This window comes from Pelophylax lessonae, assembly GCF_965119305.1.
Source record: "Pelophylax lessonae genome assembly, chromosome: 7".
Taxonomy (NCBI): Eukaryota; Metazoa; Chordata; class Amphibia; order Anura; family Ranidae; genus Pelophylax; species Pelophylax lessonae.
The window spans coordinates 5,569,764-5,587,651 of NC_138774.1; the positions used below are offsets into that span (position 1 = coordinate 5,569,764).

Sequence of the window (17,888 nt, forward strand, 5' to 3'; positions counted from 1 at the left end):
AACAACCCCACACCATAATCCCCCCTCCACCAAATGATTTGGACCTGTGCACAAAACGAGGTCCATAAAGACATGGATGAGCTAGTTTTGGTTAAAGGAACTTGACTGGTCTGCACAGAGTCCTGACCTCAACCTGATAGAAAAACTTTGGGATGAATTAGAGCAGATAGTAAGGTCAGTGGCAGAACTACCAGGGTCTCAAAGGTCACACTTGTGACTTGTCCCTGTTGTTCCACCACCATGTGAGGCCCTCAAGATGGCAGGAGGTGGCCCACTGCAGAATTTGAGAAAGGACCCCGTGATGGGGTCGGGGGGGGGGGGGGGTAAATGGTTTCTTGCACCAGGGCCCTGAAGGCTGTAGTTACGCCTCTGCAGTGAAGGGAACTCTTAAGGCATCAGCATACCAAGACATTTTGGACAATTTCATGCTCCCAACTTTGTGGGAACAGTTTGGGGATGGTCCCTTCCTGCACAAAGCAAGGTCCATAAAGACATGGATGAGCGAGTTTGGGGTGGAGGAACTTGACTGGTCTGCACAGAGTCCTGACCTCAACCCGATAAAACACCTTTGGGATGAATTGGCGCGGATAGTAAGGTCAGTGGCAGAACTACCAGGATCTCAAAGGTCGCACTTGTGACTTGTCCCTGTCGTTCCACCACCATGTGGGGGCCTCAAGATGGCAGGAGGTGGCCCACTGCAGAATTTGAGAAAGGATCCCGTGATGAGGTCGGGGGGGGGGGGGCCTAATTGATTCTTGCACCAGGGCCCTGAAGGTTGTAGTTATGCCCCTGCAGTGAAGGGAACTATTAAGGCATCAGCATACCAAGACATTTTGGACAATTTCATGCTCCCAACTTTGTGGGAGGAGTTTGGGGATGGCCCCTTCCTGTTCCAACATGACTGCGCACCAGTGCACAAAGCAAGGTCCATAAAGACATGGATGAGGGAGTTTGGGGAGGAGGAACTTGACTGGTCTGCACAGAGTCCTGACCTCAACCCGACAAAACACCTTTGGGATAAATTAGAGCGGAGACTGCGAGCCAGGCCTTCTCTCCAACATCAGTGCCTGACCTCACAAATGCTCTTCTGGAAGATAGTATTCTTCTGTATATAGTGTATATACCAGTGATGGCGAACCTTGGCACCCCAGATGTTTTGGAACTACATTTCCCATGATGCCCATGCACTCTGCAGTGTAGTTGAGCATCATGGGAAATGTAGTTCCAAAACATCTGGGGTGCCAAGTATAGCCATTACTGGTATATAAAGTAGGTAATAGCACTGTATAAATTGTCTATATAATTGAATGAATTGAAATCTGAAGCATATTTTTTTACTTTAGTGACACTTTAATCTTCTCTGCATTTCACACAGCTGTCATCATCGGCCCCGACGGCCAGCCGCTGACCGTCTACCCATGTCACATCTGTGGTAAGAAGTTTAAATCCCGGGGGTTCCTGAAAAGGCACATGAAGAATCACCCCGACCACCTTATAAAGAAGAAGTACCAGTGTACGGACTGCGATTTCACCACCAACAAGAAAGTCAGTTTTCACAACCACCTGGAGGGCCACAAGCTGACCAGCAAAACAGAAAAACCTCACGAGTTCACGGAATACACGCGGCGCTACCGCGAGGCCAGCCCGCTCAGCTCCAACAAGCTCATCCTGAGGGACACAGAGCCCAGACTGCACAAGTGCAAATACTGCGACTACGAGACAGCCGAGCAGGGGCTCCTCAACCGCCATCTGCTGGCCGTACACAGCAAGAACTTCCCACACGTGTGCGTCGAATGCGGAAAGGGCTTCAGACACCCTTCCGAGCTGAAGAAGCACCTTAGGATCCACACGGGAGAAAAGCCTTACGCGTGCCATTTCTGCGAGTTTCGCTGCGCAGACCAGTCGAACCTAAAGACGCACATTAAAAGCCGCCATGGCGCGGACTTACCGTTCAAGTGCGAACAGTGCCCCCAGGCGTTCAGCGACGAGAAGGACCTGCTGCAGCACGCAGAGCTCTTTCAGGGCCACAAAACCCACCAGTGCCCCCACTGCGACCACAAGAGCACCAACTCCAGCGACCTGAAACGCCACGTCATTTCCGTCCACACCAAGGAGTTCCCCCACAAGTGCGACGTGTGCGACAAAGGCTTCCACCGCCCCTCCGAACTCAAGAAACACAGCGAGACGCACCAAGGCAAGAAGGTTCATCACTGCCGCCACTGCGACTTCAAGACCCCCGACCCGTTCATCCTGAGCGGCCACATTCTGTCTGTCCACACGAAAGACTTGCCCTTCAAGTGCAAAAAATGCAAACGCGGCTTCCGGCTGCAACTGGAGCTCAAAAAGCACATGAAGACGCACAGCGGCAAAAAGGTCTACCAGTGCCAGTACTGCGAGTACAGCACGACGGACGCGTCCGGCTTCAAACGCCACGTCATCTCCATACACACCAAGGACTACCCGCACCGCTGCGAATTCTGCAAAAAGGGATTCCGACGGCCGTCTGAAAAAAATCAGCATATAATGCGGCATCACAAGGAGGTCCTTTTGTAATTGTGTTTTTGTGTGTGTGAAGGGAACAAAAAAAGAGGAGAACGCTGCTCCGACGCACTTCATGCATGATAGAAAATGTAGCACTTTTGTATGAAGGATTGGAGGGTACATGTAACGCCCCCCCCATACATGAGGCGGTCACGCCTTTGCCAAATGGGTGGCAGAGGGCAGAAGAGGGCAACATGAAGGACCGCAGTCCCCTCCACCTACGGCACTCAGAGAGGCCTCAGAGAAAGCCGCAGTCACTTTTCTTTGATGTCTTTGGGAGAGTGGCGGAACTACCAGGGTCACAAAGGTCGCATTTGCGGCCGGGCCCACTAGGGATGCACCGATCCGACTTTTTTGGACCCGATACTGATATCTGGCATTGTGAAATTGCCGATACCGATACCGGAACCGATCCGGAGCTACACACAAAACATGGGGCTGCAGTACAGAGCAAAGCCGCTGCTTCATGGGTACGGCTCCTCCATTCACAGGCGGAGTGCAGCTGATATCCCTCCGCCTGTGAGCCGGGACTATACAGGAAGTAGCAGCTCCCATCCCATACTACTACTGCACCAAGTAAGGGAAGGCCGAGCCGTTACTAAGCAAGAACCGGATCGGCCAGTGGATCGGTCAATGTTACCGATCCCCAGATCCAGCTATAATGGCCATATCGGCGCCGATATCCGATCCGAATATTGGATCGGTGCATCCCTAGTTCCCACATTGTGGGAGGCCCCAAGACTGCAGGAAGGGGGCCCAATGCAGAACATGTGAAAGGGTTCCACTGTGGGACCATAATAAAGGGCCCTGCGGCAGGAGTTAAGGGCCCCCGGGATCAGTGGGAAGGGCCTTGGGGGGGCATTCATGGTTTCTTGCCATGGGACCCTGAAGGTTCTAGTTACACCTCAGCTTTGGGATCCATTTTTAGCCAATGCTGTGTGTATAGAACCTACAATGATGACGATGGCCACACATAGCAATGTGATCGATCGTTCAGTCAGTCAGTAAGTTGATCGAATTGATTAAATCCGCAAATCGGAGACCCATTCTGCGATCAGTTTAGAGAGCTGTCAGCTCTGCCCGGAGTGATTGGCCAATTGCTTTTGATAGCTCTTTGGAGCCTGTGTCAACAGGCTTTTTTATAATGTGAAAGATGAAGTTACGCCGAGTAAATAGATACCTAACATGTCATGCTTTAAAAATTGCGCACGCTCGTGGAACGGTGACAAATTACCGGACTTAAAAAAATCTCCATAGGCGACACTTTAAACATTTTTACAGATAACCGGTTTAGAGTTAGAGAAGGTCTAGGGCTAGAATTATTGCTCTCGCTCTAACGTTCGTGGCGATACCTCACATGTGTGGTTTGAATGCCGGTTACATATGCGTGCGTGATGTACGTATGCGTTCACTTCTGCGTGCGTGGACGGGGGCACTTTACTTTTTTTTTTTTTTTTTTAATTGTTAATTTTTACACTTTCCCTTCAAATTTTTTTTGGATCACTTTTTTTTTCCTCATACAAGAAATGTACATTCCTAATAGGAATAGGGCATGACAGGTCCTCTTTATGGAGAGATTGGGGGTCTATAAGACCTCAAATCTCTCCTCCTAGGCTGGAAAGCCTGGAAAAAAAAAAAGATCTCGGCTTTCCAGCTGAGAACATGGTAGTATTTACAACTGCCAGGCTGGGCGTGACGTCATAGGGACCTCCGTGGGTCATAGAGACTGCTGGGGACCCTGTTCTCCTCTGTATTCTCTATGGGGTACTTCTGCCGCCGACAGATTCCTTTTACGGCTCGCCAATTGCACAGGCGAGCCGGTAGAAGCACTGGAGGGCGGAGAGAAGGGGGGATGTCCCCTCCCGCTATTGGTAAGAACAATCAAGCGTCTGAACAGCTGCTATGATTGTTCTTACAGTGCAGGGACTCGCATGTCTGCAGCTGTACACATCACAATAAGACAATCCCTACTGCTGATACCTTTCTCGGGGTCAACTCCCATCTCCGGTTAGTAAGGGATTACTTGTCTCTGCCCCTTGATAACACCACTGCCGGACTTCCTCAGACTACACACGTTTGAGAGGTTGAACCTTCTTCATCAGGGGTTTTGTATTTCCATTAAAGTCAATAGGAGGCAGATCAGAAGGGGGGGGCTATCTTGTCCTCGGTATTCTCTGCCACCGGCAGATTCCTTTTCTGGCTGGCCGATCACACGGGAGAGCCGGTAGAAGCACAGGAGGGTGGCGAGAGGGGGGGGGGGCGTCCCCTCCCGCCACTGGTAAGAACAATCAAGTGGCTGTACAGCCGCTGATTGTTCTTATAGTGCAGCTGCACCCATCAAAATGAGACGATCCCCACTGCTGGTACCTTTTCTCGGGGTCAACTCCCATCTCCGGCTAGTAAAGGATTACTTGTCTCTGCCACTTGATAACACCACTGCCAGATTTGCTCAGACATGACGCGTTTCAGAGGTGGAGCCTTCTTCATCAAGGGGGTTTTGTATTTCCATAAAAGTCTATAGGAAGCAGATCAAGAAAGGGGGGCATCTTGTTCTCGATATTCTCTATGGTGAACTTCGGCCGACAGCGGATTCCTTCTCCAGCTCGCCGATCGCACAGGCTAGCCGGTAGAAGTACTGGAGGGCAGAGGGAGGGGTTGGGGAAGGCCCCTCCCGCCGCTGGTAAGAACAATCAAGCGGCTGTACAGCCGCTATGATTGTTCTTACGGTGCAGGGAATCACATGCCTGCAGCTGCACCCATCCCCCGGATATCTCCACCTAAAGCCCAGGACGTCATATGTCGTACTGCGGGCGGGCAGTGGTAATGACAGCGAATTGCGCTCACATAAAACAGGGTATAAGCGGCATCAACAATAAGACAATCCCCACTGCTGGTACCTTTCTGGGGGTCAGCTCCCATCTCCAGTTAATAAAGGATTACTTGCCTCTGCCCCTTGATAACACCACTGTCAGACTTCCTCAGACCCGACGCATTTCAGAGGTTGAACCTTCTTCATCAGGGGGTTTTGTATAGCCATTAAAGTCTATAGGAAGCAGATCAAGAAGGGGGGGGGGGGGACCATCAAGCCCGGAACGATACTGTGTCTGTGTTGCTGCATTCGATGATTGACTGTGATTGCTCGTACCAGGATCGATCACAAATAGCGAGATGTGTGGCCATCTTCATAGAGCTCTCCGGTCCTCTGTGCCGTCTTGTGCTGCCCGCTGTCTCTCTGCCTCTGTTCACAGAAGGCGACAGGCGGCTGTATGAATATGGTCTTTTGATCGACTGATCTTTTCAATTTTGTTTGCACTTTGTTGTTTGGTCCTTGGGTAGCGAAGGGTTAAGGACCAATGTCATATGACAGTTTTTACATTTTTGATGTAAAGCAGTGAAGCAATCAGCTTTGTAAATACTTGCTTGTATAGGCTTCCCCATTCAGAATACAGATGGGGGGGGGGGGGTATGGGCAGTATTCATATACTGGGGCCCCATTGGGTCAGCAGTAGGGCCCGATCTGTCAGGTAGGCTGTATAGAGCCCCATGATTTGCAATGGTGGCCCAGCATAGGCCACTGAAAATTATCAACCGAAAATAGGGTTATCGGCGTTTTGCCGGTAGAAAAAAAAAAAGGGCCAATAATGGTATGCGTCCCATTGACTTCACTGCAAAATCACGTGCCATTGACTTCTATGCAAAAACACCCCCTAGTAATTTCAATGCAAAATCGCATCCTATTGACTTAAGTGCAAAATTGTGCCCCATTGGGTTCGATGAAAAAACTCCCCCTAGTGACTTCAATGGAAAAACACCCACTAATGACTTCAATGCAAACTCACATCCCATTGACTTCAATTCAAAAACGCCCCCTAGTGACTTCAGTGCAAAAACACCCACTAGTGACTTCAATTCAAAAACACCCCCTAGTGACTGCAATGCAAAATCGCATCCCATTGACTTCAATTTAAAAAGACCCCCTAGGGACTTCAATGCAAAATTGCATGCCATTGACTTCTAAGCAAAATCGCCCCCTGGTGACTTCAATGCAAAATCACATGCTATTGACTTTAATGCTAAATCACATCCCATTAACTTCAATGCAAAAGTGCCCCCTATTGACTTTAATGCAAAAGCGCCACCTAGTGACTTCAATGCAAAATCACATCCTATTGACTTCAATGCAAAATCATGTCCCATTGACTTCAATGCAAAATCGTGTCTAATTTAGTTCAGTGCAAAATCACATCCTATTGATGTCAATGCAAAATCACGTTCCATTGACTTCAAAGCAAAATCATGTCCAATTTACTTCAATGCAAAATCGCCTCCTATTGACGTCAATGCAAAATCACGTCCCATTGACTTCAATGCAAAAACTTCCCCTAGTGACTTTAATGCAAAAAAAACAAAAAACTAGAGAATTCAATGCAAAATTGCATCCCATTGACTTTAATTCAAAAACGCCCCTAGTGACTTCAATGCAAATACATCCCTAGGGAATTCAATGCAAAATTGCGTGCCATTAACTTCAATACAAAAGTGCCCCCTATTAACTTTAATGCAAAAATGCCACTTATTGACTTCAATGCAAAATAGCTTCCCATTGACTTTAATGCAAAAACGCCAACCACATTATTTAAATTTCAAAATATTTTTTTTTAACCACTTTACCACCGGAGGATTTTGCTGTCTTACGTCCAGGCCACTTTTTGCGGTTCGGCACTGTGCGAATTTAACTGACAATTGCGCGGTCATGCAACGCCGTACCCAAACGAAATTTACGTGCTTTTTTTCCCACAAACAGAGCTTTCTTTTGGTGGTATTTGATCACCTGTGTGATTTTTACTTTTTGCGCTATAAACAAAAAAAGAGCGCCAATTTTGAAAAAATAACAATATTTTTTACATTTTTTTATATGAAATTCCCCCCCCCCCCCCCCCCCAAATGTAAAAATCTAAATTTTTTAACATTTTAGGCCAATTTGTTTTCTGCTAAATATTTTTGGTAAAAAAAAATCGCAATAAGCGTATTTTGATTGGTTTGCGCAAAAGTTATTGCGTTTACTAACTAAGGGAATGATTTTTATCATTTTTAGTGTTTTTTTTTTTTTTTAACGAGTAATGGCGGCGATCTGCAATTTTTTTTGCGGGACTGCGACATTGCAGCGGACAGATCGGACCCCTGACTGACATTTTTGACACTTTTGGGGTTACCAGTGACATTTCTACAGTAATCAGTGCTATACATATGCACTGTTACTGTAAATATGACACTGGCAGGGAAGGGGTTAATTTTTATTGGTGATCAAAGGGTTAAGTGTGCCTGGTGCTTACTAACGTGTGGGGGGAGGGGACTGAGTGACACAGGGACAGATCGCAGGTTGAGCTAGGCTGAACCCTGCAATCTGACCCTGCCTGTCACAGAGGAGATCCGCCCGCTTTGTTTACACAAGCGGGCGGATTTCCACACTCGATCCTCGATGATCGGGGAAGAGCAGCAGTGATCACCGCCGCTCCTCCCCTGGCCCGACTCCCGCTGTGACTGAATACAGCGGTAGCGAGCCTCCAGCGGCGCGTGCCCGCCGCCCACAAGGGGAGGAGTCCAGCGACGTAGGTCTATGTCTCTGGACGGAATCGAACCACTTTGCGGCAGTACAGTCAATGTGACTGGTCGGCAAGTGGTTAAAACTGTCCGTTTCGGTTTTCGGCCAAGTGCATCCTGAATTTTTGTTTTCAGTTTGGTGCACCACTAAGCTATACTGAGCTTATATAAGCAGGACTTGTCATTACCGAGCATTGCCAGCAGAAGGGGGCAGGAAGGGAGGCAGAAAGCATAGCACTGAGCAATGGCGGCGGTTTCCATGCCATGTCAGAGTGTCCATTGCAGTCATATTAGAAGCCAGGTGAGGAAACAGGACAGCGAGGAGGAGGTAGGGGAAGATGGAGGTAGGAGATGGGGGCAGTAGGGGTGTGCAGTGTGGTAGTAGGGAGGGAGGGGGTGCATTGGTCAGTAAAGCGGGGGAGGACGTGGGTGGACCGGCTCACTGGGCTCATGTCTCCCCAGGCTCTGGAGGAGGGACGGTGTTTGTGGGCACTGAATATCTATTGTTGACTCCCTCTTAGCACCGCCATGATTTCTAATGGCCACCCCATTTCCCAGCATTCACTCACAAGGTTTGATTGTTGAAGGGAGAGCAGCAGATAAGTTAAATGCTCCATCTGTGCAGACATTCCATAGGCAGCAGCCATGTTTACATTCATCCCGCGGCAGCAAGCACAGTTCGGCATATGCTCATCATTGGGCACAACCGATACTTCAAGAGCCTGTGCAGTCCTAATGGGGGTGATAGATAATATACACGAATATACTTAGGGCTAAATTCTAGGGAAATGGCTGAACACACTGCTGAAATACATAGATGGGAAATAAACTGCATGCCAAAAGATTTTAAATTCTGTTCAGCCAGTTTGGTAATCCTGCCAGGCAGTTTGGCCAGGTCCTTGGTCTCCAGTACAGTTTAATCAGACCCCTGTCTTTGGTCCATGGTTTTAGACCATGAGAAGGTGTGGCAGTATACTTACCAAGCTCAGCACTGGGCAAAGGAGTGGCAGTACACTACTAAGCTCAGCACGGTGCACGGGAACGGCAGTACACTGGCAAGCTTAGAACTGTCCACAGGAGAAACAGTACACTGAGCTCAGCACTGTGCACAGGAGCGGCAGTACACTGCTAAGCTCAGCATGGTGCACATGAGCGTCCGTACACTACTAAGCTCAGCATGGTGCACATGAGCGGCAGTACATTGCTAAGCTCAGCACTGTGCACAGGAGCGGCAGTACACTGCTGAGCTCAGCACTGTGCACAGGAGCGGCAGTACACTGCTGAGCTCAGCACTGTGCACAGGAGCGGCAGTACACTGCTGAGCTCAGCACTGTGCACAGGAGCGGCAGTACACTGCTGAGCTCAGCACTGTGAACAGAAGCGGCAGTACACTGCTTAGCTCAGCACTGTGCACAGGAGCGGCAGTACACTGCTGAGCTCAGCACTGTGCACAGGAGCGGCAGTACACTGCTGAGCTCAGCACTGTGCACAGGAGCGGCAGTACACTGCTGGGCTCAGCACTGTGCACAGGAGCCGCAGTACACTGCTGAGCTCAGCACTGTGCACAGGAGCGGCAGTACACTGCTGGGCTCAGCACTGTGCACAGAAGCAGCAGTACACTGCTTAGCTCAGCACAGTGCACAGAAGCGGCAGTACACTGCTGAGCTCAGCACTGTGCACAGGAGTGGCAGTACACTGCTGAGCTCAGAACTGTGCACAGGTGTGGCAGTACACTGCTGAGCTCAGAACTGTGCACAGGTGTGGCAGTACACTGCTGAGCTCAGCACTGTGCACAGGAGCGGCAGTACACTGCTGAGCTCAGCACGATGTACAGGAGCGGCAGTACACATATAAGCTCAGAACTGTGCACAGGAGCAACAGTACACTACTGAGCTCAGCACTTTGCACAGGAGCGGCAGTACACTGCTGAGCTCAGCACGGTGCACAGGAGCGTCAGTACACTGCTGAGCTCAGCACTGTGCACACGAGTAGCAGTACACTGCTAAGTTCAGCACTGCACAGGAGCGGCAGTGCACCTAGAAGATCAGAACTGTGCACAGGAGCAACAGTACACTGCTGAGCTCAGCACTGCACAGGAGCGGCAGTACACTACTGAGCTCAACACAGGAGCGGCAGTACACTGCTGAGCTCAGCACTGTGCACAGGAGCAGCAGTACACTGCTAAGGTCAGCACTGTGCACGGCAATAGCTCTAATTGGTCCATCGTGTTGGCCCTGCCCCCTCCCAGTATGCATACTGCTGTGCAGGGATATCAGTACAGATGCAGGTACTTGTACTATCTTCATTTAAAAATACATTTTATGTGATTTTTTTTTTTTTTTTTATATATATTAACCCATAACAGATTTATTTTTTTAAAAGTTCAGTTTTAACTAATAGAGAGAACTTCTATACAAAGTTATATATCATATTTACAAAGCTGATTGTTTCACTTTCCAGCCTTACAGTTTGATTTTCTCTGAGAGGCAAAGTTATACTTTAACAATTTGTTGCCAACTGACTTTACTGCCAACTTTATCAGTATAGAAGTGAGAGACTCAACCAAGGAGCCTATAGATTTTGTGGAACTACAAGTCCCAGCATGCTTAGCAGTTCCCTGGTCATCCCTGAGTTGCCAGGCTCAGCCAAATAAAGCTCTGAAGACGTTTATCTAGAGTTAAGAAAACATCATACGAAGGTCTAAAATTCCTATATTACTATTTTACTGTGTTTTTAAATGGAAAATGATTGATCCTGGCAGCTAGGCAAAATCTAGTTTGCACTTTTATAGATTATCCTCAGAATTTATTTTCACTTTTAAATGTATCGATTCATTTTTTATCACCCAAGCTGAGAATTTTGTTATATTCCATTAAGGGATCCAGAGAAGAAACTTTCCTTTTTATTTTTTTTGATATCACAACTTTTTTTTATTTGGACTTTTTATGTCCCAAGAATCATCATGGATGAAGCCAAAAGAGATTACTGTATTTTCTGGCATATAAGACTTCTTGTGAACCTCAAAAAAATCCCCCAAAAATGGGGGGGGGGGGGGCGTCTTATACGCCGAGTATAATATCTCCAAGGTAACCTAAGTATAAGTATTACCGGTAGATGTAATCAGGGCAGCCATCAGAGATTTTGAGACCCCTTACACAGCTTTAGGCCTGGGCCCCTCCGGGCCTGACAACCAATATTTTCCAGGACCCGCCCACTGGCCGTCCCACCGAACCCACCCACTGGCCGTCCCACCAAGTCCTTCAATGCACACTCTTTTATTTTAACACTCTTACAACTTAATATATGAAAATGAATCCAATCCAGCAAAGATACAGCACCAACTATTCAGCAAAGATACAGCACCAACTATTCAGCAAAGAGAAATCCCAATCCAGCAAAGAGATGGCCTCAAATATTCAGCAAAGAGACATCCCAATCCAACAAAGAGACATCCCTTCCACTGCATCGGCTTACTCTGCGGCCGCCCTGGTTTAGCAATTCTAGTTACTACAACAGCACTCAATCTCCTTGGTTGGGGCCTGGGTGGCCGGGCCCCTCAGAATCCCGGGGCCCCCTACAAGTAAATGGGCTGGCCCCCCCTGATGGCAGCCCTGGATGTAATCTCTCAAGACACTGGCTGTGTGGGAATCCTGTACCGGAATACCGTATGTACCATAGCTTCAGCTACATACAGTGTACCGCGCTGAGCCAATCAGGGAGAGCGATGTATTCTATTATTGAATGCAAAGCCTGCTCGCATTGGCGGAGTAACATCAGCCCGCCTCTCTGACTCTGCCAATCCGAGCAGGCTTTGCATTCAATAATAGAATACATCGCTCACTGTGTTTGGCTCAGCGCGGTATACTGTATGTAGCCGAAGCTACAGTACATACGGTATACCGGTACAGGATTCCCGCATAGCCAGCGTCTTGAGATTACATCTACTGGTAATACTTATACTTAGGGTACCTTGGAGATATTATGAGAGATTACATGTATTACAGTACTTGGGGTACCTTGGAGAGCTATGAGAAATCTGATGTTTTTCAATGGTGTTGCCTTGCTTCCAAAGAAGGGTAGTCTTATACGGCGAGTATAGCCCAAAACCTATGTTTTAACTTGAAAATAAGGAGGGTCGTCTTATACGCCCAGTCGTCTTATATGCCCAGTCGTCTTATACGCCCAGTCGTCTTATACGCCCAGTCGTCTTATACACCCAGTCGTCTTATACGCTGGAAAATACGGTATTTTGCTGATCTTCATAAATAGACCACTAAGGCTTCATGTACATGGGACGTATGAAACCCTCTCTTGAATGCTGGAACTTGACAGCTAGTAACCGACGGATAAAACCATTGGTTGTGCCACATTTACATGCCGCGTTTATGCGCCTTTAGAGGCGTTTGCGTTTAGAAGCTTTTTTACATTGTTAAAATGGTCAGAAATGTAAACGCTTATAAACGCGAGTTACCGCGTTTACACGCTGTTACAAGCATTTGCCAATAGACTTCCGTCTGAACGCATGCCATGCCTCTAAAGGACTTTAACCACTTCTGGACTGGAAGATTCCCCCCCCCCTTAATGACCAGGCCATATTTTGCGATTCAGGAATGCGTTACTTTAACTGACAATTGCGCAGACGTGCGACGCTGTACCCAAATAAAATTGATGTCCTTTTTTTCCCACAAATAGAGCTTTCTTTTGGTGGTATTCAATCACCTGTGCGATTTTATTCTTTGCGCTATACCAGTCTATTCAGATGCTGATCTGACTGGTATGGCTTTGGGGGGCATTCCAGCGGTACTATTTTCATTGGTTTGGAATCCCAGACTGGAGCTGAAGTGGTTTTAAAGAGCTTCAAGAAAGCTGCTCCTAGCTTGGTGTAATGCTTGGTAAATCCTCTTTTGACCTGTGATTGCAAGCCAAAATGAAACAGCGCTTGGGTGTATAGACTTAGGGTTCATTTATGCTTGCTTCAGCTTCAACGCACATTAAAGCGCCTACCGCTTCAACATGCTTTTTATGATGTGTTTTTGATGTTTCGGTGGTGCTTCGGTGATGCTCTTTTGAAGCTTTGTTGAGGCTCGGCAGATGCCCTGTGTGGGTGTGGATATCTCATACCTGCAATTTCTCCAAAACAAATTGAAGCTAAAGCTGAATTAAAGCCTCTCAAAAGCTGCAGGTGCTTCAAGCGAGCTTTATCATAGACTTCTACGGAGGCTTTGAAGACGCTTTGAAGCACCTCTAAAGCAACATGGGGTATCATTTTTGAAGTGAAGCAAAGCAGATGCAAAATGTAAACAGTAACCAATTTTATTTAGTGACAGGGGCTTTGATTGGCGTTAAGAGAGCTTTAAAAATATCTTTCTGAAGCCCTGTTTTGAAGCAAGTGTAAACAAACCCTTAGGCGTTATATACATTTGCTTTGGCTTCAAAACACATTAAAGGGCCTCCTGCTTCAATATGCTTTCTTTGATGCATTTTTGATGCTTCGGTGGTGCTTCAATGATGCTTCAAGCGAGCTTTGTCATAGACTTCTATGGAGGCTTTGAAGTACCACTAAAGCGACATGGGGTAAAATTTGTAAAGTGAAGCCAAAGCAAAGCAGATGCAAGGTGTAAACAGGACTGTAAGCCAACTATTTTATTTAGTGACAGGGGCCTTGACTGGTGTTAAAAGAGCTTGAAAAAAGCGTATCTGAAGCCCTGTTTTGAAGCAAGTGTAAACGAGCCCTTACACATTAATGCTTCGATGAAGCTTCGGTGATACTTCGATAAAGCTTTGGTGGTGCTTCAATGAAGCTTCTGTGCTGCACTGTTGAAGCTTGGCAGATGCCCTGTGTGGGTGTTGATATCTCATACCTGCAATTTTTTCAAAACAAAGTGAAGCTAAAGCTGAATTAAAGCCTCTCAAAAGCTGCAGGTGCTTCGAGCGAGCTTTATCATAGACTTCTATGGAGGCTTTGAAGATGCTTTTGAAACGCCAGTAAAGTGACATGGGGTATCATTTTTTAAGTGAAACTGAAGCAAAGCAGATGCAAGGTGTAAACAGGACTGTAAGCTAACCATTTTATTTAGTGACAGGGGCTTTGGCGCTAGGAGAGCTTTAAAAAAGCGTATCTGAAGCCCCATTTTTAAGCAAGTGTAAAAGAGCCCTTAAAGTGGTTTGAAACCCTTGCATATACCCAGCAAAGTAATATAGAGATGAAACAAATCCTTAGGGCTCGTTTACACTGCTTTGGCTTCAACACAAAGCGCCTACCGCTTCAACATCCTTTTCTTTATGTGTTTTTGATGCTTCGGTGGTGGTGGTTCGGTGATGCTTTAGTGGCGCTTCAAGCAAGCTTTGTTATAGGCTTCTATAGAGGCTTTAAAGACGCTTTGGAGAACCACTGTGATACATAAATGGAGCAAATCCTTAGGGTTTGATTACACTTGCTTTGGCTTCAACACATTAAAGGGCCTCCTGCTTCAACATGCTTTTTTTTAAGTGTTTTTGATGCTTCGGTGATGCTTCAGTGGTGCTTTTTTGGCGCTTGGATGATGCTTCGATGATGCTTTAGTGATGCTTCAAGCGAGCCTTGTTGTAGGCTTTTTCAAAGCCTATAAAGTGTCTTTAAAGGCTTTGAAGACACTTTGAAGCACCACTAAAGTGACATGGGGTATAATTTTTGAAGTGAAGCCAAAGCAAAGCAGATGCAAGGTGTAAATAGGACTGTAAACAAATCCTTAGGGCTCATTTACATTTGCTTTGGCTTCAACACATTAAAACGCCTCCTGCTTCAACATGCTGTTTTTGATGCATTTTTGGTGCTTCGTGGTGCTTCGGTGGTGGTTCAATGATGCTTCAGTGGTGCTTCAAGCGAGCTTTGTTATAGACTTCTATGGAGGCTTTGAAGATGCTTTGAAGCACCACTAAAGCGACATGGGGTATCATTTTTGAAGTGAAGCTGAAGCAAAGCAGATGCAAGGTGTAAACTGGACTGTAAGCTAACCATTTTATTTAGTGACAGGGGCTTTGACTGGCTTTAAGAGAGCTTTAAAAAAACGTGTCTGAAGCCCTGTTTTGAAGCAAGTGTAAATGAGCCCTTAAAGTGGTTGTAAACCCTCACATACACCCAGCAAAGTGATACAGAGATGAAAAAAAATCCTCCTGCATATGTTGTAGCTGTTTATCTACAGCCGTCTTTCCCCCACATCCTCTATACCCTATAACAATGATTGATGGCAAACCTTGGCAGCCCAGATGTTTTGGAACTGCATTTCCCATGATGCTTAACTACACTGCAGAGTTCATGAGCATCATGGAAAATGTAGTTCCAAAACATCTGGGGTGCCAATGTTCGCCATCACTGCCCTATAAGCTTTGAAAAGCTGGGGGTGGAGAGCTGAAGTTACATCAGTGAGGGGAGCTCTGAGAGCTGATTGGAGGGCAGAACACACCCCCTTTCAACACAGGAAGAGAGCTGAGGCGCTCCCTCCCCTGTCATCATTTTTCTCTTGGTGTCAGGAAAACTTGTCAGAAGTGACTCATGTTGATAGCAGAGGAAGGAGGCAGCAGACAGAAATGACACTTGGTGCTCTGCACTGAGACAAGTACTCATTATAGAGAGATATACTTTGTTCAGATTTCATGTCTGAGGTTTACAACCACTTTTGAGGCCTCATGCACACGGGACCACGGGATGTTTTTACAGCGGCTGTTTTTGGCATCAGATGTTTTTTTTTCCTGCAGCCAGTAAACTCCAGTAAACTCTCCAGCAACTTCTGCTATGTGTCCATGCACACACAGGCTGTTATCAGCAGTTTTTGGCAGGGGCGTTTTCTGGCTGTAAAAATACCCCAAAAACGAGGCTGTAAAAACACTCTATGATAAAAGCTTAAAAACACCAAAAAAATGTGGCTATTCTGCATTTATCAAGGTTTTCGAGCCATAAGCTAGTGTGAGAATATAGTTTTTCTAAAAAATAAAAGCTAAAAAACACTACAGCTAAAAAACGCTGAATAACGCTACTGCAAAAAAGCTGAAAAGATCCTTCTATAGCTTTCTACTGACGTTTTGATAACTTCCAGTGTGCATGAAGCCAAAAGGGGACTTAGTTGGCCTTCAGGTTCTGGAGGGTTTCAAGGCTGCTGGTTGTCACTCTGTTTTAGGAGAAAAGATATGCCGCTTTGACTTGGATGGGGAAGGGGGCGGTTATGCTACTTGTTCCTCCGACGTCTCTTTTATTTATTCAGGATCCTCCGATAATGACGGGGAAAGCACAGGAACTGGTAAGGAAGAAACTCAAAAAGTTGGAGACGCTTCCTCCTGACTACGTTGCCTTTTTGCACCCAAATCATCCCCCCCCCCCTCCCCAGAGGGCAGTTTTGGATGGAAATCATCGCATTCCAGTTCCATCGAGCCTTTCTTGCTGATGTACAAGTTGTATTACAGATATATAAGCAGCCGGTGCTGTCCGGGATCAACTCGTTTTTTTTTTTTTAAAGTTTGTGCCTGAAAGTTTTATTTCAGCGACCGCCCGCTGCAAGACCGTTCCCATCCCTTCTGAGTCCAGGACTGGCGGCGGAGTAAGAAGAATTTCTGCAAAGTGTTTACATAGCTGCTAACACACAGGCGTGTATAGGATTCCGTGTTCACGCAGTAGCGCTCTTCTAATATGGAGGCCACGGTGCTAGAAGATACAAGGGAACTGTGCAAGGAAAATCCCTTTTTTGTTACTGTTTCCGGTTTATTGTTGTTTGTAGGCACTTGTTTTATTGTATGTAACCGGTCTGTTATTATTTTGTTTTAATTTCAAATATATGTGTACATATATTATATCTATGGATGGAAAACAATAACATTGAAATGTTTAGCACTTTTATCTTGGTGTATATGTGGATTTATGGGATGGGGGGGAACGCAGTCCACTGCCATGAAACACAAAAGCAACTTCACCTGCAGATTTTATAGTTTTTGGGATGTTTTCTCTGGAAACAGGTGAAGGTTTCCTGATTTCTATGGTATAAAGTTATCCTCCATACTGATTTCCATTGGTCCTGCTGAGGGGGCAGGAGATAGCAAGATGGAGGATAATAACAGAAAGGGCTCTTAAGGGGGAGCATGAGGCAGTTTTCAGAGTCAGATGGATGGATTGTTTGGGAAGGCTATCCTCTACAGCAATGGTCTCCAATCTGTGGCCCATGAGCCGGGTGCAGTCCTTTGCCTCCCATAGGACACTATTCCTACCACTGACACCATTAGTGGGGCATAATTCTCCCCATTGACACCAACGATGGGGAACTATTCCTTACAATGACCAGGAAATTATTCTTTCCATTGACACCAACAATGGGGAACTATTCCTTCTACTGAGACCAACAATGGGGAACTATTCCTTCCACTGACACCAACAATTGGGAACTATTCCCTCCAATGACCAGGAAACTATTTTTTCCATTGACACCAACAATGGGGAAATATTCCTTCCACTGGCACCAACAATGGGGAACTATTCCTTCCAATGGCACCAACAATGGGGAAATATTCCTTCCACTGGGACCAACTATGGGGAACTATTTATTCCACTGAGACCAACAATTGGGAACTATTCTTTCCACTGACACCAGTGACGGGGAAATTATTCTTTCCATTGACACCAACAATGGGGAAATATTCCTTCCACTGGCACCAATGATAGGGGACCTATTTCTTCCACTGACACCAACAGTGGGGAACTATTCCTTCCACTGGCACCAGCAATG

At 46.6% G+C, this 17,888-nt stretch overlaps 1 protein-coding gene across 2 annotated transcripts in view; it reads left to right on the plus strand.

The window, feature by feature from the left end:
• The window catches only part of ZNF711 (zinc finger protein 711), a gene marked incomplete at its 5' end in the record, with an annotated part of 86,793 nt that extends 83,960 nt beyond the window's left edge, over positions 1-2,833 (plus strand). For both annotated transcript variants that reach the window (XM_082263117.1, XM_082263118.1), the window contains one exon: positions 1,376-2,833. In XM_082263117.1, the coding sequence (XP_082119243.1) occupies positions 1,376-2,553 (1,178 nt within the window). In that variant the 3' untranslated portion in view covers positions 2,554-2,833. The remainder of the gene's footprint in view (positions 1-1,375) is intronic.
• Between the last annotated feature and the right edge of the window lie 15,055 nt (positions 2,834-17,888).